Source organism: Pygoscelis adeliae, unplaced genomic scaffold (assembly GCF_000699105.1).
Source record: "Pygoscelis adeliae isolate BGI_AS28 unplaced genomic scaffold, ASM69910v1 Scaffold14, whole genome shotgun sequence".
Classification (NCBI taxonomy): domain Eukaryota; kingdom Metazoa; phylum Chordata; class Aves; order Sphenisciformes; family Spheniscidae; genus Pygoscelis; species Pygoscelis adeliae.
Window position 1 is genome coordinate 18,579,888 of NW_008825109.1, and position 26,414 is coordinate 18,606,301.

At 36.2% G+C, this 26,414-nt stretch overlaps 2 protein-coding genes across 3 annotated transcripts in view; one reads left to right on the top strand and one right to left on the bottom strand.

Annotated features, from left to right (window-relative positions):
• N6AMT1 (N-6 adenine-specific DNA methyltransferase 1 (putative)) overlaps window positions 1-4,841 on the top strand; it is a 5,679-nt gene extending 838 nt beyond the window's left edge. The window contains exons 2-7 of the mRNA XM_009327899.1: window positions 187-275; window positions 692-781; window positions 1,420-1,510; window positions 2,411-2,494; window positions 3,202-3,343; window positions 4,406-4,841. Of these exons, the coding sequence (XP_009326174.1) occupies window positions 187-275; window positions 692-781; window positions 1,420-1,510; window positions 2,411-2,494; window positions 3,202-3,343; window positions 4,406-4,512 (603 nt within the window). The 3' untranslated portion in view covers window positions 4,513-4,841. The remainder of the gene's footprint in view (window positions 1-186; window positions 276-691; window positions 782-1,419; window positions 1,511-2,410; window positions 2,495-3,201; window positions 3,344-4,405) is intronic.
• Window positions 4,842-7,245: 2,404 nt separating this feature from the next.
• The window catches only part of LTN1 (listerin E3 ubiquitin protein ligase 1), a 30,917-nt gene continuing 11,748 nt past the window's right edge, over window positions 7,246-26,414 (bottom strand). Inside the window, exons 12-30 of one of the 2 annotated variants that reach the window (XM_009327801.1) lie at window positions 25,579-25,818; window positions 24,425-24,578; window positions 24,029-24,176; window positions 23,113-23,314; window positions 21,996-22,155; window positions 21,718-21,822; window positions 21,316-21,458; window positions 19,284-19,419; window positions 18,160-18,304; window positions 16,113-16,326; window positions 15,591-15,828; window positions 14,619-14,693; window positions 13,484-13,670; window positions 12,865-13,036; window positions 11,497-11,717; window positions 10,792-10,986; window positions 9,983-10,150; window positions 9,129-9,200; window positions 7,246-7,893 (exon numbers count right to left, since the gene is read on the bottom strand). In XM_009327801.1, coding sequence (XP_009326076.1) covers window positions 9,138-9,200; window positions 9,983-10,150; window positions 10,792-10,986; window positions 11,497-11,717; window positions 12,865-13,036; window positions 13,484-13,670; window positions 14,619-14,693; window positions 15,591-15,828; window positions 16,113-16,326; window positions 18,160-18,304; window positions 19,284-19,419; window positions 21,316-21,458; window positions 21,718-21,822; window positions 21,996-22,155; window positions 23,113-23,314; window positions 24,029-24,176; window positions 24,425-24,578; window positions 25,579-25,818 — 2,966 coding nt within the window. In that variant the 3' untranslated portion in view covers window positions 7,246-7,893; window positions 9,129-9,137. Of the gene's footprint in view, window positions 7,894-8,123; window positions 9,201-9,982; window positions 10,151-10,791; window positions 10,987-11,496; window positions 11,718-12,864; window positions 13,037-13,483; window positions 13,671-14,618; window positions 14,694-15,590; window positions 15,829-16,112; window positions 16,327-18,159; window positions 18,305-19,283; window positions 19,420-21,315; window positions 21,459-21,717; window positions 21,823-21,995; window positions 22,156-23,112; window positions 23,315-24,028; window positions 24,177-24,424; window positions 24,579-25,578; window positions 25,819-26,414 lie in introns of those variants that run through there. The other variant, XM_009327800.1, reaches the window with a different exon arrangement.

The following is a 26,414-nucleotide window of genomic DNA, read 5'->3' on the forward strand; positions in this document are numbered from 1 at the left end:
TTGGAGGGTAGTTGGAGGAGCGGCTGGTACTTACTTTGTTGGCAGCAGCACGCATTTGAACGCGGTAAAACGTCCGCCTCTCAGCCCTGAAGAAGCTACAGGAGGAGCTGCAGAGCTGCTTGGGCCACTGTCCAGCGTCAGTGGCTGTCATCGCCACAGCTGTCAACGTACTTGTAAACGCTGTAGAAATCGCCCAGGGAGTTAATCTTACGCGTGATTATTTTGAAATTGCCCGCCACTGCTGTTTGTCAAGAGCTAGCTGAAGCCCTCCTGAGGTATTCTGCATTTCAGTCCTGCTTTCGTTGTGTGGCTTCATGGCGATCTTCCACAACTTCTCTTGGAGTTCAATCTTGCTGCAATAAACATGTGATAAATGCAGTAGAAAAGTAGCCTGTACTGTTGAGATCGTGTAGCTAATGGAAACTTTAATGTTGGGCGCAGGGGAAACACACGTGTTTCCCAAAGTGGCTTGTGATAACCGGGAATTGTCTGTATGGGCACAAGTAGACCCGGCAGCTGTTACGGAAGAGATGACATAATGTGGGCTTTGAGGGCCGTATGATCAGCAAGTATTTTAGCCTGTTTGGGCTGAAAGGCACTTTGGCAGCAGGTTTCGTAACGCTGTCTTAACTAACTCTGCAGGTGCTCTCACATGTTACAAATAAAAGTCATCCAGAGTTTCTCTCTTTAGCGTTGAGATCTGCCTTGAAATAGGATCTGGATCTGGCGTGGTTTCAACATTTCTAGCTTCTTCCATTATTGGATCCAGCGCACTGTACATGTAAGTATAACAGCACTTACTTAAACTATTGCATCCAATAATAAAGAATACTTAGCCCTCGCCTATATACTTTTCACTTTCACATTTTAAAAACTATTCTTTTCACGAAGAAATACTAGCTCAATTCTGCAGATAGGGAAATCAAAGCAAAGAGAGCCTAAGCTATTTACTTCAGGTTCTGTAACAATTAAGTAGTCATGCGATTAAATTCCATTTTCCTACTTCTTGGACAAATTGCTAAGCTTACTCTTGTGTTTGCTGGGTTGAATCCTAAATTTTAGCCACTGACTAGTCTTACTGAGGTCTGATGACATAACATTAGTTACCTGGGTGTTGGCGGTACCTGAATTTTATTAGAGACTTGTATGCATATATATTTATGCAGAGCTAGCATTGAAAAGCAAATCCTATACTTCAGCTTTCAGACAGTCATTAGAACTTCCAGTGTAGCATTGAGTGGTTTAGCTGCTGATACCTTGTGTGTATTTTACTGGCTACTTTTTGCTATTTACTTGCAAAGTAAAGGATGCTGGGAAGGATATTTTCACCGAGAGGACATAAATTAGCATGTGGTTCACAGGTTTAAACTTCCAGCTACAGCAGCCAGTAACTTACACTTTGTAATATTTTGCTTTTAGATGTACAGATATCAACCCGATGGCAGCTTACTGTACACTGGAGACAGCTCTGCTTAACAACGTTCACCTTCAGCCAGTCATTACTGACTTGGTAAGATAGATGTTTCAAGAATATCTTCTTCATATCTTTTGCAATTTTTTAATACTTATTACAGATACTGAAAAGTAACCATAAAGTCTGGAACAAACTTTCTCTTAATAAGCACGGATGAAAAAAAGAAAACAACAAAATGCCAAAGTGTTTCTGAAAGAAGGGAAAAACAAACTACTCAAGCTCTAAAATTCAAATTTAAGCTTTAAAAATTAATTGAATTAATTTTAAAAATAAATTATGTAGATATAGTTTGGAAAATGCTGCACAAGGAACTCTGCAGTGACCTCACATTATCATAGCCCTTCCTCTAATGCTGTGCAGTTCTTGGTTCTCAACTCTTTCTGATTTAATTAAAAACAGTGTATGCCGTTACCTTTTGCTTCTTACAAAATTTGATATGGAAAAAAGCTTAAGTTTCTCATCTCTTTAGCAAGGCATTTATTTAAAATATCCTGAATATATATGTTGATAAAAGATGATGAAGACAGGCAACAATAAACGTGATCTAAAATGAACAACTGCTCATACTTGAGAACTGAACTGCAGTTGTCACAGATTGGTCATTTTGGGTAACCGATGATAACTTCAAAATTCTTTTATAGCTAACTTAAATTCTGAACTCAGCAAGAATAAAGTACTACCTTTGTGTCCGCGTATGTGTCTCTTGCTCTTCTACATCCCAAACATAACGTAGTCTTAAGACTACTGAAATTGTTCTGCTATGCACGGGTACTTCTGCTTGATGCTTCTCTTGCATATAGAAAGTAAAGTTTAGTGTTCCTGAGTCAGGCTGAAATGCGTGGAATATCCAGCACTATATAACTGTATTTTCACAAAATGTTTGCATTCTTTATGTTTCCAAAAAAACCCCAAAAGAATCATCAACTTCATCTATAGGTCAAAGGACTGTCTCCAAGATTAAATGGGAAGGTTGATCTACTGCTATTTAATCCACCGTACGTGGTAACACCTTCTGAAGAGGTAGGAAAAATTTGAAATACACAATAAAAACGGTATTTCTACTGTCAGAGGAGAGATGGCAAACCAAATAAGCTCCGGTATGAAAACTGCAGGGTTTTTCTGAAATAGAAAAGGATGTTGTAGGACCAGCACTGTTGTAACAGCACTTGTAACAGCACTGTTTTAGTGAAAATGATTTACTAGAGCTGCTTTTAAAGACTACATGGGAATAAGGATTGCCAGCTGCTGCTTCTCAATACCTAGTTTCTCCATCAAGTATAAACCACGTAAGACTTCTGTTAGGCATGCTAAGGTGTTCTTATAGAAGACTTTCAATGGAAAACGTGTTTGTTCCCTGCAAAATAAATATCCTCTGCTTCCCCAGACTCCCGACTCTCAGAATTGGACCCAGGAACACTTAAAGGTTTTACTGGCCACCTTGCATTTGGCAAACAAGCTTATAAAACACTACAGGAAAATACATACAAAACACGTGACAAAACAACTCTTTTAATTCAGTTTAAGAATAGAACTTGAAACAAAAGTAGTATGTACATCGTGTAGGAAGTAGTTTTGAAGTAATTTTGCTGCATAAACTAATCTGCTGAATCAAAGTTGTCAGATTTCTAATGGCAGACACCTAAAGGTAGAGATTATGGTGATGTTTTTCTTAAAAGTACACTTCTATCATTCTGTATTAAGACAATTTTTATTTCCATTCTTCCCAGGTGGAAAGCCACGGAATAGAGGCATCCTGGGCTGGTGGCAAAAAGGGCAGAGAAGTAATGGATAGAGTTTTTCCATTAGTACCAGAACTACTTTCGCCAGGAGGATTATTCTACTTGGTCACAATTAAAGAAAATAATCCAGGTGATCACTTTCCTTGGACACTTACATGTGCCAAACCAGATTTAACACTGGTTAATCAATCCAAATGTTGATCATAGCAATGTTCTGCAGGTTACCAGACTTCAGTAAACAAGAAAAAGTAGTACATAACATCAGTTGAATCTAACATGAGGCGATAGCAACTAATGGAAGATCGACAGCATGTACTGAAATTCATATAGGTGTTCTAGGTCATTTTTAGAAATGCTGCAGACAGCTAGAGCGTATCTGCATGCTTCATATGAACCATGGCATCTCTCTGGACTCCTGTGCTTCTCATCTTTCAAGTTTGTGTGGGTGTTTAGACACACACCCGAGAGGGACTTCTACATAACCTGATGCCTCTTGGAATCCTTTTTCTGAATTCATGCCTTGTGCATCCAGTGTATAGTGAGCTAGACCAAAAATATAAGCAAATTTACCAAAACTAAGAACTCTCTAGGCTAGTTTGGAACATGGCAATACATAGGTCCTGAACCCAGCAGCTCTGCAAGACTTCGGTTCCAAGTCTGAAAGGTGAACTGTAAATCTTCTGAACTAAGTAACAAAGTCAGGCCAACCCTTTTTCATGAAAGAGGATGGCACTGTGAACTTAAAAGGCAAAAGCCTTTAGTTGGAAATGTGAGGTCTTTCATTCTGACATGTGTAGAGGAAAGATTCAAACTTGCTCCTTCCGATCTAATGCTTAATGGCTATACGTTATCAAGTAGTTTCAAGAAGAAAGATTATGCTTTCACACCTGATGGATTAGGCAGCTTTTGGGAGAAGGTGCTACAAATTTCAGTTTCTCCTACAAACTAGCTTCATAATTGAATTGTTCATTGCTATTAATAATACCAAAATACAGAACTTCTGTTAGTAAATCGTTAACTTTATTTGTTCTTGGTAGAAGGCTACTTTGCATAAAAATTACTGTCTAAAAGAGTAAGAGGACACAGTTTATCATCTTTGCTTTACAGCTTACGTTCAGTGGATACTTTAGCACTGCCTCTTATAGCCGATTTCTAGATAAACTCTGTTGTAACACTGCACTTTCAATTACAGATGAAATCCTGGAAACAATGAAGAAATGTGGCTTAGAAGGCACAAGAGTACTTTCCAGGCAAGCGGGACAAGAGATGCTTACTATCCTCAAATTTAGGAAGTCTTGATAACTGCTCTTACTAGGCATGCAGAAAGTTGAACGCAGAGCACTGAAGTTGTCAAATCAATTTTTAAGCCAAGATTTTCACCCTCTTAAGGTGCATCCTCATTTCCCGATTACTGCAGTGAAACTGATCAAGACTATTTTTATTCTGGACGTTAACCAGCTATTATCTGTTGTCAGAGGTACGGTTGTCCTCTGGCTCTCCACAGCACAGATGTGAGGGAACTGTGAAATACCCTACCTTGTTGCATTTGCACTTAAGCACTAAAGACTTTTTCCTCTATGAATAAGTATTTGTATATTTGTCATTGTGGCTTATTAAAACAATGTACTTGATATAATTCTTCCTGTTTCAATAGCCAGTCTATACCTATGCTGGGTTTAAGTGAATATTTGGAATCAGTGTTACACATTTTGACGTAGTATCAGGCACTCTTGCGGAGTTTGTTTCTGTGGTAAGGAAACAGCATACTTCTGAACAGAAAGATGCAGTAACTGTATCTCAAGAGCTGCGACAAAGGCAAGCTATTACTCTCCTGAAGTCTTCTGGGCAAAATATTGTAGTGATTTTGCTCCCTTTTATGCCATTTTACAGGGAGGGTACTACTACGGAGATGTAGATTAGATGAAGAGTTCTCATCCATGAAAAGGTATTAAGGGGGGGAAAAAAAAAACATATGCTATTAAAAAGGCTAGGTAGCTGAAAACAACGACTGTAAGTAGAGAAGTGGAACAAAAGTCCTTTCTCAAAGTCACTGTCCAAAATAGGAAGCTATTTCCTGACTACCAGACCCTGATGAAGAGCTTTCCTCTGCAGCTTCCTCCCTCTCCCGGTGCCCACAGAAGGTTCCAATACTGCATTGTCCCAGTGGCGTTAGAGACGCGTGCTGTGCAGTGGGCACAGGCCTGTGAAGAAGATGTTTTGCTCACACACAGCACCGCTAGCCCTGTCTGAGAGAATATTTTCAAAGAAACTGACTTTTAAGGGTTTGTGTCAACAGAAACTTAAAGTGATGTTAACGATAAACCATTAGGGGACTAAGGCCCAAGGGTTTTTTTGTAGGATGCTGAGGCACTAAAAAGACTATTCCATGTAAGACTTCAGAACTAAACTTACGGACTCTGTACTTACCCAACTTGTACAAATATTAAGAGTTCTTCCATGTTTCGATCTGACCACCCAAAAAACTTCTCTAGGAGATTGAAAAAAGGAGTTTTTGGACAGGCAGAATAACACATAAGAAGGGTAGGTACCATTTTCAGAAACACGTGACTGCAAGCCTAGCTAGACCACTTGAGGTATTTTACCACAATGGAATGTGAGAAGCTGCTTTTAACTGATACAGGTCAAAAGTCAACGTACGGTGGGCTGGCATAAAAGTTGTTCCTTATACCATCCTGAAGAAAACACAAAAAGGATTGGATAGCAGGAAGTGTGCAGTGGTGATTGATTGTTTTACCTCCCAAGAGTCACCATTCCCCAGCTTCGAAGGCTACTGAAGAGCAACACTGCAATTCAGTTCAACAATTCAAACACAGCTAATCCATCCCCCTTCAGTAACTTTTCTGTCACTTTGTTTTTATATAGATAAACATGAATAGGAACGCAAACACGCAGTAGGAGGGTTTAGAGGGAAGACTCAGTCATGTTAAGGATGTTACGTGACATTTATGCTATATACAAGAAATTCTAGTACTTGAAAGTACTGAGCGTAAAAAAACGTGTTTCATTGACCAAAGTGAGGCTAGACTCGAGACTTTGTTGATTCTTACCTTCTGAATAACTTGTCTAAGGAATGTTTTGAGAAACTGAGAGGAAACTTTGTGGCCATCTATGAAATAACGTGTTTCCACAGTTTTCCATTGAAGAATTTAAGCAAAGTTTTGTCCTTGCAGCCTACCAACTAGCCAGTTCTGAGAAGTCGTATTTCAATTCGACTGCCTCCTACTTCTAGAACCTTTTTGAGTTGATGGCAGACCCTTTGCAAAGCCACGCTTCTTTTTGGTTCAGTTTTCCCTTACAAAAAAACGTAAGGAGAGGAGGTTTTATGCTTAGTGATTTTGCTTTTATGTAGTCATGGTTTTTGAGGTTATAATTACAGCCGTAGGGCTGTTTGAATGAACCAAAATGCTGTCATCCTTAGACCGCTCTGGGAGTTTTACGTTGTTAACCGCTTTCGCTAACAAAGTTAGGTTGCTGAGTTACAACATCAAAAGACAATTTTAAGGTGTAGTCAAAACATGTAAAAGAATCAAACTGCAAGTTTAACAAAAGGAAGTTTTAGTTAATCTGTCTAGCTTTTAATTGTAACTAAAGAATTAGTTTTAGAAGAGGTAACCAAAGATAAAGAAGGGCAGTCACCTGGCACGGAAGATCACAGTGCTCAACAGCGTATGCAGTTTTAAATTATAAAGGACAGAATAATGAGAATCAGAACAGAAAGTGTAATAAAACATAACATGCTTTCAACAAAAAACGATTGCATTGGACTGTCCAACAACTGGATATTTGGACAAGAAAATGTGTGTCCACTTCACTACATCATGAGTCAATTCTCCTGGCCACACTGTATTGCTGTCTGCTGCAACTTTAGCAGAAGCACTTGTCAAAATGCAATCCAAGTAAGAACACAGGCGAGTTCTGCAAGAACCGATTCCTATTCTGCTACCATCATCCTGGTGAAGACTGGGAACTAGGGACAGGCCAGGTAACTTTTATTTTTTTTTTTAATTTTGAAACTTGCTATGTCTACACAGAGGTCTGCACGTCCACTTAGCATTTGCTAGGGCACACCTATTCCCTTCTCCTAGAAGACCAAAGAACGCAACACTGTTTCTGGAGAGTTTTGGAGGCGTGCTGCTGCATTCAGCGCACATGAGAATAAGCCGCATGGTAGATACACTTTCTTTGCAGTACCAAGAAGAAAGCAAAAATTCTGCTCCCCCAGGCCCCTAGGCACTGCTCTGTCAGCAAGCACCAGTGTGAAAAGACATACTGCTGCTTCGCAAGCGCTTGCGCTTCTTTGTTCTAACAGAACCAAGACAAAAGCTCTCCACAAGGCTGTTTGTAGCAGACAATTTGCAAGTTAGGGTCTGCTAGAAGAGTTTAAGATGTCTCTTTTCAAGCAATACCTGGTTAACCACAACTAGCCTTCAGATCAGTTATTGAACTTGCAAATAAGTCATTTAGAATAACCAGTCTTGTCTGAAACAAAGTGATGCAACGGAGACAATCCTAGAGGTTTAGTATCAGTGATTAGGAAAACAATACAGCTTGCTCCTTAATCTGTGTTTTCAATTAGACCTTTTCAATACCAGTTTTAAATCCTTTCCACTCTCTCTCAAAAAATGTCAGGAAATCTCTCTTCTGGAAGCCCGGTGTTACCTGTTAAAAATATAGACTTAAGTTATCAACAGCTAAAAATAATTTCTAGAGCTGTCACCTCAAAAGGGACCAACTTTGAGAAAACATACAGAATCTAAAAAAAAAAACCAAACCAGCTGTTGAGGTACAGCCAATTGAGTACGCTATAAACTTGGCATCTGAAAATTTATACTATTAATTTCTGAAAGTATTACACAGAGGAAGAGACAGCAATCCAGAGACTACAGAGATTGACAGAAGTCATTTATTCCTCCCTTTTTATTGACTGTTCAAAGAAACCCACCACAAATCCCATCCAAGTTAGAATATATTGGTATGCTACTGCTGTTAAAAAAAAAAGCATGAAAAACTGTATAGTTGAAGACAATATTAAATTCTGATACATCTGTCATGTTCACTTAGAGTCATTATGATGGGACAGTGGAAGTACAGTGTACATACAGTGATAGTTAATTTGCCAGCTAATGAAGACAGTAACTGAAATAATGAAAACAAGAATTGATCAGTGTGTATGCCTCCTCCTTAAAAGCCAATCGTCACTAAGTAGGTAGTGTTTTTCATTGTCATGCAGGAATGACTGTACTCTCTCCACTTATTTGGGCTTCCGAGTTTTCATGTTTTTAGGGTGCTGGATGACTGAGGTTTTTTGGGAAAACGGAACTGTTAACGGTGAAAGCTCAGTTTATAAACATGTTAATTTAGAGCACGCTATGTTTAAATTTTATGCTTTAACAGAAGGTTATCACTCTAGTTCCATGCCTTAATGTCTAACAGCAACAACATTCATAATAGTTCCTCTTATGGGGAAAAAAGAATGCACTATAATAAAAAAATCAAGTCTTTATACCACCTATGTTAAATTTACCTGTTACATTAAGAGGCATGATCTGGGTTAAGTGCATAACACCATGTTAGAATATACCTAAAGTAAGAGGTTTTAATCAACTATGCTGTGGCTTAAACACCACTTTTCAGACATAACTCTGCATTATTTCTGAATTTTTAACATATCTCAATACCTTAAAAATATACAAATTAAAATAAATTATTATTATATTTCTTTATATCAAAGAAGAATCTTCAAACTTACAAAAAACAGTCCAGAGGTAAATATGTGTCATATCCCACTAGTCAAGAATTTAAAGTAACTGACATTATTCCAAGCTAGCTTCTTTCAACATACAGTTTATTGTCTCCCTGTCATTTATTACTTAGCTCACAGAAAGAAGACAGACCGTTTTAGTTCAGAAAAATGTCTCTCGACAGAGTGGACAGGTGGATTTGTTGCTGGATGTGAACCATTTGTACTGAAAGAGAAATAGAACTATTTAATATAGGAATGCAAGCTGAATTTCAGGAACACTGGTTTATCACCAATAATAACCATTATTTGCCAATGAATATAACTATCAAAACACTAACTGTACATAAAAAAAACCAACAGGAAACAGTAAAAAACCCCTTTCTACTTGTGTATGTATACACACACATATGCATACACACATTACACACACACACACACACACACACACACAATACTCAAGTTTTATTCTAATAAAAAAAACACAAAGGAATTCTCATCCAGTCTCATTTTAGAATAAAAAGATAGCGTTTTTAAAGCAGCAATAATTCCTCCGTTGTATGGCCATACAGATGCCAACCTGTTCCAGTATACTCTGCAACCACAGAACCAATGCCTATGATGACCTGGATATAGTTAAATGTTAATTATCCAGATCAGCATAGTTTACTAAAGAACGTGCTGCATAAATTTAAATTTAACCTTTTCTATTTCCGTATCTGAGCTGATAACGAGACGATGCTGTTGCTACACCCTACGTAGATGTAATGGCTTATGTCTTAGTGAACACAAAACGGATAGTTGTTATCTGTGAAGTGTAGCAACCCCTCTCTCATTACATGCCCTTACAGCTTAGTACAAAATCCGTACAAATAATTTATGGAGTTCAATCAATCCCAGGTACTCCAACGGCATAATAGAGAACTGATGGTATTACAATAGAAGTTCCTAGTTCAAACTATGAATGGATATTTTGCCTATTTAAAAAAATTTAGTCTAGGTACTTACCAAGCAAGCTGAATGAAACTTTTTCTTGCATGTTCTGCAAGCTTTTTTGGGAAGAGAATAGTTGGAACCATGAATGACTGAAAAACAGATCATGCAATCTTCAACGCCCTCAAAACGTTTATCCACATTATTTTTCCACAAAGATAAGCCTTCCATAATACTTCCATTCTAACAGAGGGAAAAGAGCTGTTAATACTGTAGAATTTCTTCAGAATATTCTTACTGTTATTCATAAGCACACGAAGGAAACAAAGCTTGAAGTCTTTATAATCTGAAATTTTATGCAATATATGCAGTGAATAATTTATCAAGCCAACACATGAAATACAGACGATAGTCCAATCTATAGAAATGCACGCATCCATCACAATGAAAAGAATGCACTTAGGAGCACTTAAAGGGGGATTTTAAAACTGTTTTGTTTTGTTCTAACCACAGATGATGCAACTTCAGCAACCACCAATCTTTCCGAGAATATAGTGTGCTGTTTTTTTTGGTTCGGGGTTTTTTTTTTCTGTTATAGTTGAGATGACATTGCCACAGGCGGCAAACGCTGGCCCATGTCTTAAGAGAGATAAATTTTCAACTTTGGCCGTGGATTTAACAGGACTTACTAGGCAGGTAATTCTACCTCTCTGTTTCAGCATCTGGAGAAAAGCAGATGGCAAGAGTAACCAATTCTATGAAGTCCTTTGAGATCTACTGATGAGATCCATTATACAGGTCTAAATAATATTACATTACTAGGAATATTTTTCTATTACCAGGACTCTTAAGTTTTCAAAACTATGGGCTTTCTCTAAACTCACCTGATGTGTAAGATACGTGCTTAACTGTAGCATCCAATTGCGCCATTGCTGTACAGCCACACCGACTCTCTTTCCGCTCTCAACTGTTATGGATCCCAGTGGGTAATTTGATGGAAGCTGTATTATTAGTTCAATAAATATATCATCAACTGAATAGGTAGCAATGACTTCCCGTGCCGCAGACCTAGCTTTTACCTGTGAAAAAAATGCACATTAAAAAACTCCACAGAGAGATACACACCATCTCTAGTCTTTTTTATATACATATATAAACCATAAACACTTCACTACACACATTAAATAATTTTCTTAGACCAGGAAAACAGTTTTCTCAAAGAAAATAAAAATCCACTCTCATCTTGGCAAACCAAAAAGAAATTACCAGCCATTTTTCAATCTACCGATTGATTACATTTTTAATAAACCAAAAAGAAGTATACTGATAGCAGTATCTTCCACTTACCTCCTCAACTTCTCCAACATCATAAAACCCATTCTTTTCTATTTTTTTCCAAACAGAATGTTAATAAACATCAACTTAATATATCGATACCAAGCTAAATTATGTTTCCATCAGTCATTTAGAACAACAAAAATGCAATCATATAAAACACGGTAATACAGTCTGGTTCTGAGAAGTGACATTTCTTAAATGTTTGCAAAAAACTAAAGTAAATCAAAAAAAGGACAAAAAGCCTTACTAACCGTCATGCCATTAAATAACTGTGTGCTAGTCTGAACAGAAGATATTTCCTGTGAAGAAAGCACGCTGCTGACATATTTGCTTGTAAATTTATCTACAACATTGAAGACGCGTTTCTCACAGCTATTCCACCAAAGCCTGACCATGGCTGGCAAGTCTTTCAGTGTTATACGGTACACAGAGCAGGCCAAGTGCGGAATCTGGGATGACAGGACTCCTGTCCCTGGGAGGAAAAGAAAAGATGTTGAAATACTCTAACACGTTAGTCACAAATGTTGGTTACTCCACACCACATACAAAAATTTTAATACCAACATAACTGTGGCAACCGGCATTTCATGTACACGCTCCTTCTGTATTTGCTACTCTAAGTGCTTGTTTGACTCTGCCTTTCTCCATCAGTCTGGTTTCTTTGTTTCTTAGACTAACGCTTCACAACTGGGAATTCATCTTCTGATTTCGAGATGAACTCTAGGTGGACTACCAGAAATCAAGAATAATTTTGTACTGTAGAAACGAGAAAATGCTCACTTCGGAGTGAACAAGCAATAAGATGTTTGGGGCACGTCTGAGGTTTGCAGTGTCCTATGGAAGTGCACAAAGAGATAAGGGAAATCTTTCTCTTGGGATGTCATGTTAGTAATTCTTTCTTACTGTCATCCAGATAAATTGTTCTGCAACATGCAGTGCTGTTCAAGCAAAAATTAAGAAATGAAAACTCAGTATCTTTGCTTCCATCTATACAGGTACATAAAATAACAATTTCAATGAAGTAGCTTTCAAAACTAATTCTCTTTTTTCATGTTTCTCAGCTAAAAAAAGACAGTGTATCTTCTCTCATCATGGTTGATTAACAGGGTCTTCTGAATAGCGTGACAAAAACAGCACACAATTTAATGTCTCAAACATTTCAAAAAATATATATTAAAATATATTTTAATTTGTTTGTGTTTATGTATTAAAATAGAATTAAAAAAAGAAATTCTATTTAGCAGGAAAAAAAATCTAGAAGCAACAGAGAAGTCTCAGAAAAGATCACACATTTTTAGTATTTTGGAATCTTTGCATACATTCAGGATTCAGATAGTAGCAACGTATTATTTCTGCCCTAAGTGAATAATCTAAGCATTTCCTGTTGTGTTTTTTTTCTTGATTTTTCTGATAAACATTTCAACTTTGATTAAGCTTCAAATGGGGAGTGTTAGCCAAAGATTTTTAAACATATGTATGTATTTGTGTGTGTGTGTGTGTGTGTGTGTACCTATTTTATAGGTAAGATTTTCTAAATATGTATTTTTAAGCAGAAAAGCATATTTGAACTTCAGCAATATCAAAACTCTCTCAAATGCACAAATACAATTTTTACTAACCTTTGACATCTAAATGAAGCTCTTCAGTAAAGAAGGTTTTTGTGTCCTTATTTGGAACTTCTGAAGTTGGCCCAGAAAAGACAGGGTTTTCAGGCATAAGCCTGAACAAGTGATAAAGCAGTTTATTCAAGCTTTTAGTTCTTCTAAGGTATTGTGAGTAGAGAACTCGCAGCTGACAGTGTTAAAAAAAAAACCAACAAAAAAACACACAAAATACAGATGAGACTTAACAAACACAGCTTACTCTGTAAAAAATACAAATATGTTCCTGTAGGGAGAAAAAGGAAGACTGTGATTCTGAACAAGTGTTTAGAAGAGCGATTTATTTCTCTGCACCACTTTGAATGGTTAGAAGATCATAAAATGTAGCAAGCTTGTTTGAAAATGCCACAAAGAATCATCTATTAATGAATCTTAATTCTTTATGACTCTAATATTACCATCCTTAACTACTGCAGTGCAGAAATCTAAGTCTATTGATGCTTTCAGAATTCCACAAAAACAAGAGGTAGGAAGATACATAATTAAAAGAGTAAAAAGGCTGGATGAAACGTCAAGATTCAAACCACATAAGCACGTTAAGAATTTCAGTTAAAAGGAAAAGACTCTGAACATATACCTGAGAAGAAGCTGCTTTGAAGAAAGCTAACGTTAACTTCCAAGTGAGAAGGTATCCTAGGACAAGGCAGAACTCATCGCTCAGGGGCTGAATAACCGCAAATTCTCCAACTGGAATGCATTCCAGGATGTTTTCTAGCAAGAGTTCTTGAGTGGCCAGGACAGACATGAGAGCCGCTGGAGGTGACCTATGGAAAAAACGTTACCTGGCGTAGTAAACTCAAATCTTGAGCAGAGCATTAACTGAATTTATACTTACAGTTTTCCTAGAAACCCGTTAGTAAAGCCAGGTACGTAGAACATAAAAGGGGCCTTTTATTACAGGAAAATTTACTTTCAGATTCACACGTTAGTGCTAGATTTTAAGATTTTTTTTTTTTTTTTCCTGAAATGGACAGCTGGTGTTTTTACCTCTTGCAAGAAGAATATAAACTGAATGCTGGTCACTTAATCTGAAAGTGGTCTATGGCTGAGCTGATTTAAGCTACATCATGGACAGCTGGTTTGCTTGCTTGCTTGCTTGCTTTGTCAAGTAATATCAACAAAGGAGCAACTGAACACTGGATCTCCTAGTCACTGAATGTGTTGGGTTTGGGCTTTGGCATTGGATTAAAAAGCTTTTTGCTTTTGAAAAGCTCCATAGTAAAAAAAGGTATTAACCATTGGGCTGAGGTAAAAAAAACACACAACTTTTTTTTTTTTTTTTTAATATCAGTTACTGTATTCCCTCTTCAAACTGTTGACTTTATTGGATTCACACTGTATAAAACACCCAGGTCAATTTTGGAGGTTCAAGAAACTGCAGTTACTTGTGCAGCTGGACACATTCTGAATACAGCAGTCCAGTAAAAATCTGTCAAGATTTTACAATATAGACCACATATGTTGCACTTACTCTAGTAACTGTATCTAGAAAACAACTGCAAATATTATTTCCAGCTTTAGCACAAAGGCAGAATTAACCAATTAAATTGAGTATTTTCAATATTTATGACCCTATTGTCATAGCCATGTCATTTTTTTTCCTTTTAACATCTCCTGACAGACGACTACTCTGCTGCAAATCTCAACTCTTGTAATACATTTTAAAGATATGGAAAACAGTTGTAAAAAAAACATGAGGAAAAAATACTCACAATGCCGATTCCTCCTCTTCATCACCGTAAGATTTGAGATCTTCGTCATCAAATTTAGGCAATTCAGGCATTAATCTATAGAAATACAGAGAGGAAATCAGATTTAATTTTTACTGTTTTAATATAAGTGATTCATAGTTCTTTGCTTATCAATGCCAACATTAATGATAAGCAATAAAATAATGGCAATTACTCCTTAATAACAACACAGAATCTTTAAGAGACATGTCACCATTGCAAAGATGGTTCCTGAATGACAGCAAACGAGCATGTAGCTTTGCTCGGTTCTTTTCCAGACCTTTTACACTTCCTGAGTCATGTTAAAATAAACTTCTTTATCTCAGAATAAAGCTATTGCAACTTTATGCCTCGGTATAAGTGAAAGATAATGGTAGCTTCTTATGCTTTAAGCCGTCTGCCTCACAATCTGCATTTTGAGCAGTCAAATGCACATAGTATTTTTCAAATTCTGTATTCTCTCTTTCGGTATTAGAAATAGCCAAAAAGCTCACATGAATACTACACATTTTTATTCACTTTCTTAATTTTCTTATCTAAACTAGTGAAAATAAAAAGGTCATACTATTTAATGATACTGTCAGACCCAGATCAAACCTGGAATATTTCAGTTTACATTTTAGGATTCTCTGAGTGTTAAAATAGGGGCTAAAGATAAATAACTTCATAGTTATGATACTGCTATCTGTGTATGGTACAGAAAATAAAATTGTATCTTCACGTACGGCAGTAAAATTTTTCAGTATATATTTAGTCTGCTTTTACAATTAAATTTAGCATTCATAGCTCTATATAATGTTCTCCGATACAGAACAAAAATTGCCCAGTTAAGGATTTTCTCCATAATGGAACATGACTTTGCTAAACCCATCTGTAAGTGCATGTTCTACAGCACATTTTAAAAAACAGGGGGCGGGGGGAGGTGAGGGAAGTGAGAAATTTGTTGATTCTTACTTATACAACATACGGTAGACAGAAATCTGTACCGGTCTAGCCCGGAAAAGCAACAATGGAGATAACGTATTTAGTAGAGTCTGGAGTTTATCTGGAAGATTTGTTTTCTGGCCCGCAACAAACTTCGCTGGCAATTTATGGTTTAACAACTGGTCCTTCGAGATGTACGTTAGAGCTTCACCCAAAGACGTTAACACAGAGTTCTGAAAGGAGCCTTCAGATGCATTTTTGGTTTCTCCTATTTAAAGTAAAGAAAGACAAGCTGTGATACAGAATGTATGGATGATTATCATAAACAAGCATTACTAGAAACTCAGACTGCTTACCAGAATCCATCTAATCTTAAAAGTCACAATGTTAAGTGCAATTACTTTACCAATTAGCATATAAGCGTTCAAAAAAGTGAGGTTTTATAAGCTATGTGGACATAACATTCCTATAAATTCAAAAATAGGGCCCGTCAAGTTCTATTTCAGAATAGCCTGACAGGTACCACTATTACCTTCCTTGCCATATACTTGCCTGTGACTTTCACCAACAACGGTAACAGCAAATTGTGAATTCCTTCAGAAAAGAATTCTTTCCATTCACTGATCAAGTTCACAGGAAGGTTTTCAGTAGTTTCAGGAGCTGCAGCTTCAAAGTAAGCGCTAAGGGCAGATGCTAAGTCACAACTGACACAAGCAAAAATCTGCACAAGCGGGACATTATAAAGCGAACGGTTTTCACTTGTTGTCTAGGAGGAGAAAAAAAAAGAAAAAAAAGAGGAAGATTTCTTAACTATAAATTTGCTTTAAAATACCTGTTTCACATTCCCTGTCTATACCGGAAAGTGTAATTTCAAGGAAGACTCAGTTGCAAAGACCATTTTAAGACAATTTGGGGGAAAAAAGAAAAAAGCCTAAAAATATAAACTGCATTTTAGTAAGACTTGCTGAAAATTATTTCCAAGTCTCATCAACATTTAGAATCCTGGATTGCTTCCCTTATATGACCTTCTTTATAATGACAGAAAGAAACTGCCACCAAGTGGATTCAAATAGAAATGTACGCAGCTGTAGCTTATCTGGAGCATTTGCGCAGCCAAATGAGCCAAAATTGACATGTGAAGTGCTCTCACTTTTCTCTCCCAAACATAAAAGCCATACCAATATCATGCTTGTATTTCCAAATTGCAGAAGGAAACTGGCAATACACTGTTGTAAACTGGAAATTATTGAAGTGGCGATCAGGATAATATTTCCTCTCCCCCGACATAACTCCTTCTTTTTAATTTTATTCTTACTACTTTGCCCAACAAAGGAATATCATTAAATATTAAAAATTTTCCCAAGCACTTAATCTATGCAACAAGGTTTTCATACAGGTTTGCTGTTTAAATAAAAAAAAAAAAACAGTTGAGGGACATACAGCATAGGTAAGAAGATTAATCCTGAGACCGAGAAAGGCCACATGGAAGTTTCCAGCCTCCCCTTATAAGTGTGTAGTGACAGAGGGTGCTATAATCATTTAAAAAAAAAAGAAAGCTAGAGGGTGAAAGATTCTCTGCCTTTATTTGATTAATAAAGAAGTAGTTAGCTGTTTACTCTGACCTGTTTTCTAACAGTGCTAGAATATAATTTTGATTTTTCATGTGATCATTTAGATATTGAAATGCAGATACTGCTTTTCATTCAGTTAATTTTTATATGTCATGTTAGACTTTGGTCTTAAAGGGATATTATTTTTCAACATAGAGACCTACAGCAGACATTCCAAAATTATTCTTCAATTACCAATGCCATTACTAAACATCGTATTACTTCAAGGGGGAGATAATTTCATCTCCATATAGAAAAAGAAACAGAAGATACAGTATTGCTTGTACTTTTAAGCCACACATGATCTCGTCAAAGTTCAATGAAAAAAGGATTTTGTGCAGTTCTTTCTAACATTGTGTCAAGTATTTGCTAAGCTAACTATGTGCCTGCCATATCCAGAGAATAATCTAAAAAGGTAAGTACATCAAAACTGGAGATGGAACATTAGCACTCATGCGGTAGGTAAAGTTTATTTTCTTAGTTCCCTATTTTGATTGAGATGCTTTTTAAAATAAGTTATCTTTGTAATGCGGAGTACCCAGCTATTAATATTGATCATTACTCTAAAGTACTAGAAAGGTAACACACACATTAGATGAAACAAAGTTAAAACTGTTCAGACCACTGTGTTCTAAACTCTTAAGAACCGTTAGGAGCACTCCGATTTCCATTCCTCTTGGCAACCCTCATGCATCTTTGTTCAAATTTAATTGCTATGTGGCATAGCTTCTACAGTGTTTTACTGTGTCATCCTGATACCCAACTTCCCACTTTGTAAACAGATGAGTGAACTTTTAACATTCAGCTTTCAAAGACTTAGGATGAAATGTCGATCAGACAGCCCAGTAAGATTATAAAAATTTAGTTATTTCATAGCCTATTTTTTTAACCCCCCCTCCCCTGTATTAGTCCAGTAGGTTCAGAGGGCATCAGGGGGATCCTGTTAAAAGCTGCAATGCAATGGTTAGCAATAGTCTCTTTCATATTACCTCTAACCAAGCCAGCATGGAGCACATGATAAAGTCCCATTCATTATCGGCCAAAGGAGCTGCGGAATACTTCAGCAACAAGGGAAGGTAACGGATCATCTCTATGTTGAAACCAAGCAACTGAGCACTTTTTTCTTTCAGATTGCTGCAATAAAAATACAAATAAAGCTTACATATATTCATGCTGTAGACACGAGTATTTATATTCTTGCCTTCACTCCTCCTCTTAGGAGAAATTAATCTTGCACCAGGCTCTGCCCTATGTGCTTTTGATACTCTGTCTTTCAAAGGTGGAACGCTACATTAGCTGCCAAGTCTAAATAAGTCAGTCAACAGGTACAAAATAGTCTATTAGAGCTACTTGCTCATTTGCATGTTATACAGATTCCTAAAATTGTACAGTTTACATATTCACTCAAGTAATACACTTGCATTGATTTAGTTAAAATTGCTAAATATTTACATATTCACTCAAGTAATACACTTACATTAACTATGAAATTTAGCAATTTTAACTAAATCAATGCAAGAAAAAATAATCATTTGAGTTACTAATTTTAAAAATAAAATACAAGCCCTCAAGTGTCCAAATAGTTTACATTATTTTGAGACTTTGTTGCCTGGATTTTTCTCTCTATACTCAAGACAAATGAACCTCAGTATATTTTCACTCCTTGCTGGAAGCTTTCCAAGTTACATTTTCAGGTCCAGAATTTTAAAAAAACGACACCTAAGTTTGGTATCCAAGTTTTCTTTCTGCTACCTAAATAAGCAATCAGAATTTGGAACTAAATATCCAGCAACACCTACAAAAGTTGGTCAGTTCTGAATGCTTTTGAAAACAGCTGTCATCTAGGTGCATTAAAAAAGCTCCTAGTTTCCCAGCCTTCAACCACCTGGGTTATTTTCTTCAGTATGAGTTATTCGATAATTAAACACAGGTACATTAAACTGAGGGATGCAGTTCTACAAAGGCTTAACAATGTAATATTAGAGCAGTGGATAGCAGTTGTAACTTACAAATTGAATTTGTTGATTTTGTTTGAGTTAATAACCACTCTGTATTTTTAAACTCTTGTTTTAGAAATTAAAAAAAAGCCAAATTATCTCAAAGTTGCACCCACCAGCTAAAAAGAAAGCTGTCCTCGTTATCGTTTTTCCAAGATATTATGATTTTCAGTATTCCAGGTAGTAGGTGATCACAATCAATACTTCTATCATTCAAGCAGGAGTTCAAAATGGAAAGACACCCAAATGCTCCTGTAACATAATAAAAATATCATACTCAATAGGTCTTAATTATCAAGACAAAACAAACATTAAATGTGTGTCAACTGACTGGATCGTTTTATTTGAACTTAACATTAATATCATAAGATAGTTTGGATAATAACTAAGCTTTAATCTTTGAACACTTAATCCAGAGATGCTATTGGTAAATCATAAATACTATATCCAACCCAAACTTAAAAACAAACAAAAACAAAAAAACCCTCAAACCAACTAAAAACTCCTGTAAGATCAATTGCTGGTTTATACAATTAACAAAAAGGAAAAATACCTGCTAAGATTTACATCTATTTGCGCTACTAAAAATGTAGTATGCTAAGCAATAATTTGGACAGATAACTAAGTAAATGTAACTGCGAGTTGTGAATTCCAATATTATTGTAAGAGTGTTAATTTTTAATTTCGGAGTGAAGTACTACTGTTGCATTAGTACTGTTTTCCATTTTTAAGGAAAACTGCATGTATCTAGATTTCTTGGAGAACAAGGATATTTCTTACAAGCATGATGACAAAGAACTGAGTTAATTAAAGTACCATTTATGCATAACAAAAACAAACAAATGCACTTCACTTAAGCAGCAGTGCAATGATTTACAAGAACTTTACCAGCACTTTCCCGATCTGAAAAAAAAAAATTAAAACTTGAATAGTAAGCCTACAACCTATGTCACACTTAATGGGAAAATTTGGGTATATATTGTCTGCTCAGAATCCCTAGGAAAATGAGAAGCGGCAGAAAGGAAAATGCAGACCAGCGTTACAAAAAAGAGCACTCCACAGCAGGGGAGGACTGAAGATTCTTTTTCCCATTTTCCGTTCGCAGTTTCACAGCCACATTTGGTTGGTTCACCAGTTCACTCAGAAAGCCCGGAAAGCTTAATTAAGGCTGAAGAGTAAGAGTCAGGGAAACTACCACACTAGAAAGATTCAAGATTCCTCTCAACTGCTGCATGACACCAACGTTGAAAATTTTCACACTTTGAGGACATCCATTTAAAGGACTCATCTGAAAACCTGAGGACACTGCCAAGAGACAGATGTCCACAGTTTAAAGTCACCAAAGATAGTTTTTTCAATTTAAGTAAGCACAGTCCTGTTAAAAAATACAAAATCAACTTCAAAGCTTACATATAGGCTGATCAATAAGAGTATGTGCAAGAAAGCACAAAAGCAGTACTGAGAAAAATGAGAAAGTTCTCTCTTTCAAACGACATCTAATTCAAACACGTAGAAGGACTGTGTGTGAGCGTTTCCAAAGAATTTTCTTGAAAAGCAACAAGTTTGTGAAAATATAAAGGTTTTCTAAAGGATATTCAAAGCAATATTATAACACACCTCAATCACCTCTAAGTAATTTTTCAAAAGCTGCTGAAAGTGTATGTACAGCAGTTCTGACTCGGCACACTATATCCCATGTACTGGAAGAACTACTCAAAAATTATACATAAACTGTGAAAGAGTTCTTGCTAAAGCATCTAAAGACAATCACGACACTACCAGTTGACAATAGTAATATTTTTGCATGCTGTGTAAAGCCTAAATTATTAACTGAAAACGTTGATATTTACAGATGTGTTTAAATCAGATGGACCAAACAAGAAGTACAGCAATATAAAAATTCTTTTAACAGTATCAGCCTAAATCCTTTAGCTCTAATTTTGTACCAGGCAGTATAGCTTGTACTTCCTTAATAAGGCAGAAAACTACTACACCAAACAGCCTAGAAGAAATATGCAAACTGAGAAGACATTTCTTTCTAGGAAAAATGGTATTATGATAGTTAACACATTTATCTAAAAGCAAACATAATTACAAAAGAATGTTCTTAAATTCTAATGAAGCGGACTGTGGTAAGAACATACTCACCATCAGTGCTGGAAAGCTCTGTCTGTGTGCATGTCATAAGTTTGGCCACACAGTGGAACACAAGTTCTTTCTTTTCTTCCTCAATTAAAAAACGTGATAGACACTGAAGTGTATGCAATCTGCCCTCTGTTAATGGCAGAAACCTATTCATACAAGCAAAACACCAAGAATGAAACAAACCCAAAAATTTAACTAGTAAATACAATGTCAATTGGTTCATAATAATCTAATATCCTATGATGTAACTAATCCCACACGCTAAACCGAGTCTCACTTTTACATAGCAATCACATATATTACCAAATTTTCAGTCTTCAGTTGTCATTCATCAGAATCAGTATCATTTAACTTTATCAACATTTGCAACAAACTAAAAGAGTATAGGCAGCAGTATTAAGGTACCCTTCTGTTGTCTTAAAAAGTTGTTTCATCTCACAGGATACAGTGTTTTCCACCTGAATTACTTTAGCCATGGTTAAGGACCAGAGTCTTCCACGTTCCTCTGATCTTCAAAGAAGAAGAAAGACCCTGGTTAATACATACAGATGCACAGTTCACAACAAAAGCATTTGGATGAAATTTGAATCAACGCACATAAGGAAATATTGTGGCACTTAATACTCTATACAATGCAAAATATGAAGACAGAGTTAAGGGTTGCTTTACTTGTTTTTACACACCTGTCAAATATCGTTTGCTGAAGGCTAGTTGTATTACTAAGTGTACTGAACTTCTCATATGTGATGTGCATTTCTTCTAACATATGAAGGTACTCCAGAAGCAGATAAGGAGGATTCTCCAATTCTTCAATCCATTGTAATGAGTACAACAGCTCTGCAACTAATTAAACAAAGGTGGTTGTTTACAAACAACTGCTGAATGTATTCAGTGCATAAGCAAGAAGTTTCAGGTCACGGTTTTGTTGGGTTTTTTAAGTATGTTTTTAAGGCATTAAAAAGATGACATTTACACGTAATCTCAGGTGCTTCAGAGCATGAACTGGGTATTTCCCATTGCGTCATAAAATACAAGCGAAGAAAAGGCTACAATAATCTATTCTAGATGTTCAGGAAATCTTAAAGCAAATCAAACACGAAAAGAACTCTAACTCCTCTCTGGTTTTTTTTTTTTGTTGTTGTTGGTTTTTTTTTTTTTAAATATATGTAGTTCTTGCAGACAAGGCAAGCAAGATTTAAGTCCAGAAAAAAACCAAACAAAATTGATGCCAACAGTTAGCATGTGGTTTCTTCATTAGCTTACAAAGACCCACACTAAACAATTACACTTCTTATCATGGTGAGACTTTTGAAGATAGAACTGTTCATTTGACAATGCTGGCTCTAATTTGAGCATTCTATAAATAAAAAGAAACAAGATTCCACCTGGTGGAATTAAGAAAAATTGCTGCCTCAAAGTATCTTTCCATTATGGCTAAACACTCAGGGTATTTATTTGATGGCATGGATACAGTTCCTACTGTCCACTCATGCCAAGGCATCATGTGTTTTGGCAATGAACAACTTTGAAGTTCATCGTAAATTCAAACTTCTCCAAATTCAAAGTTCTGTTGAGACAGCATGTATATAATCACAAAAGGTCCTAGAAATATAAACGCTATACTTGTGCATACTTATACTTTTAAAGGAGAACTAAAGAAAAAAAACCCAACAAAAGGTAAAAAGATGATTTCTTATACCTATATGCCAAACTTTAACTATTCATTTCTAATTATCAATTCAGGTTAATTTACAACTACTATAAAATCAAATTCCTTTAAGTTTTACCATTGTAACTTACTTATATTGTCAATTTTCTTTCTTTCAGCATCATCATTTCCATGGACTACACCATTTTCCAATACAAGTAGCACCATTTTACTTAGTAAGGCTGAAGTACACAGATGGCTTGGAAGTTTAGTTGTGCCACACAGCTTGACACATGATCCCAAAGGTTCACAATTCATACTAAGCCTTCCTTCCAAAAGAGGTTTGTGCATCCACTGTAATATGTGCATAAAAAGAGTATGAACAAATAATAGACATTTCAATGATGCACAGAAGAGCTATGATGTTTAACCTCAAAAATTCAGAATTATTAAAAAATAACCATGAAAGATATAAACTAACATCAAAAGCACAATAGTGAGGATGACCCACCCTAAATGCACAGCAGTAACTTGAAACTGCATTGCTGCCTCAGAAATAAATACATATCTTTAGAACTCTCTATATTTTACAAGAAATACCAGGGTTCCTGAAGATTGGTGGTAGGACAGGAAATGTATGTCCTTCCCCACTCTCCACTCTAGGTATGTCAGCATTTTGTTGACAGTCAGCGTATCACGTTCCTCTGCAGGTATTGGTGTCTTTCCCAAAATGAATCTTACAGAAGAATTAACTTAAAGATAAGAACATCTTCATGATGTATATTCTGTCAGACAAAATTCCTGAATTGTAAAGTAAGTTGCCCGTGTTCCATGCAGAAAAGGGTAACTTCATAGATTTTTTTTTTTTTTCCAGTAGTACTGGATGGGGCCACAAACATACAGATTTTGTACTCTGTCATGGACAGAGGCTGAAAAGAACCTGTACACAGATATATGTGTATTCATAACTGCAGTGCCATGTCAAAATAAAGAATGCTTATCACCCTAAAGGACAGAGACTTGAGGTAAGATTGACTACTGCATGCAAATCCATTATCATTTTCATACCTCAGTGGATAGAGACTCGTGCAATTTCCCCCACTCAGTTTTGTTTGGCATGACATGCTCAACATAAGCTCCAAGATATCCAGACTGCCCATCAGCTTCCATAAGCTTAGACAACAAATCACTAACTGCAGTGATCAAAACCTGAAGGCTGATAAAAGGAGAAAACTGCAAACAAGTTTGACACTATCCACTAAAAGCAAGCTGCTTTATTTTACATTGATACAATACTATATACATTTTTAAGTTATGCTCTACACCACAGTTCTCACCTCTGACAGGCTGAAAAAACTCTCAGTAACACAGATGCCAATTAAATAAAGAATAGTATAGCACTAATCTTAGTGCTTTCTTTTGGAGAACAACATATAATGAAATGGACACGTACATCTCAATTACCTTTTAACATCCAAAGAGGAAGACTGAATTTGATTCTTGACCCACAGTGCAGATTTATGCAAAAAGGTACTCTGTTTCTGCATAGTCCGAAGTTGACGCACGAGTGAATTTACACCAGACATCCAAGTGTGTTTTAATTTACATACAAGTAAATCTATTGTAGGGGAAAAAAGCAAACAAAAAACAAAACAACAAATAGACAAGCAAAACCACCACAAACAGGTAAACTCAAATTACAACCCACAGCATACAGCAACAAACACATGTCTAAAGGTCCTAGAGCAGGAAAAGAATTCTCTTTTCTATGTGGTTACACGCAGTAACTATCAAGGGCAAATATACAGGTTTCTTGTTGTAGAGCAATTTTAAACTAACTCTGACACACAGGTAATACATTATTTGAGAATAAGAGTGATGGTCCCATTGTCTACTACAATATGTTCATATGGTCTTCAAAACCGCAGATCTTAAAATACTGAAATACTGAACATTCACAACATCAATACTCATTTGCAAAGCAGCAGTGGTTTTCAGGTTAGTCTTGTCCTACTTCACTTCTACGACAACACTGCAACATTTCCTCCTTTGTATCAGTAAATGCATATACCAATTTATCACTCTCAAATTCTGCATTCAAAGAATATAAATCAGGATCTCTGTCTGAAAATGAGACGCTGGTGGGAGAGAGAAATAGGTCACAATTTGTCAGAGCAACTTGACCAATATAAATGGTTTCAGAATAAATACACGTATCTTTATTAAAGTGATCGCACACATTTTTTCACAGGAACCTCACATTGCAGAATGAACAAAAAAAAAAATGCTCATTCTTTGTACTTCATAGACCTTAAATAATTTACGTAACACTCCAGAAAGTGTGGAATATCACAGCCTCAAAGATAGCTGAAGCACAGGGATACTAACATCAGAAAAGTTTAAAATCCTTGTAAAGATGTACAGGACTTTATGTTTAGTAGTAACTACTGGCATTGTAAATTAAAGCAAAAATTTTCATGTCAGTTACAGTTGCAAGTGCTGAGTGTCTGTGAACTCAGTATTCTATTATATATGTGAATCTGTTTCACCAAAAAGAAGAATTTAGATGTAATCATCAACTACAAAAAAGTTTGGTTGAAGTTCTTTTTCCCAATTACCTGTTAAGTGCGTAGCATCCTGCCTCTGAGCACACAATTGGAAGATGGTAAGCAGCAAGTCTTCTGAGGATGGCATCAGTAAACACCCTTTAACTGAGCTGAAAAAGCTTGAGGCTACATCGCAGATGAAAGATACTGATGGTTCAGTATTTCCAGCTTCAGAAAGATCCTTAGCTTTAGAAAGAGCTGCTTGAAGTTTATCAATAATCCTTTCAACAAAAGTTTCACCAATCAAAGATTCTATTGGGGAGAGGAAAAAGACAGCATGCTTTGATTACTTGATAAACATCATCATTCAAATGCATCATACTAATATGTACCAATTTGTTTTTTATTTACTAATTTTGAATGCAGAAGAAAGTGCAAAGTAGTTTCAGTCTAATGTATACCTAAACTCTCTTTCTTATTTCACAGTCATCTAGGATCACCCAGCCAAAGTTTCACATTGCCAAGTATCCTTTCTCTAAACTAGCTGAAGCAGCTTAGACAAAAGGTATATAAAATAGAGCAAGAGCAGAGTGATCCCTTCCTAGCTTCTGGTAATCAACTGTGAGCCAGAGATTACACCTGGACCATTGCATATAATTAACCCAATCAGACCAATCTTCCATGAATATGCTTAGCCCCTTTCTCACTGGACTGAAGTAGGCTAATCCCATTTATCCTCAAACGCCACAGCATCCTGTGGTGATGAGTTCCATTATTTAATTATGAGCTGTATGAAGAAGTATACTTTTCTCTTTCCTCAAGCCTGCTATCTAAACATCTGTAAGCAACCTCAGGCTCTTCCATTTAAAGAAATAATGAAAAATTTCTTCCTATTTGCTTTTTCCATA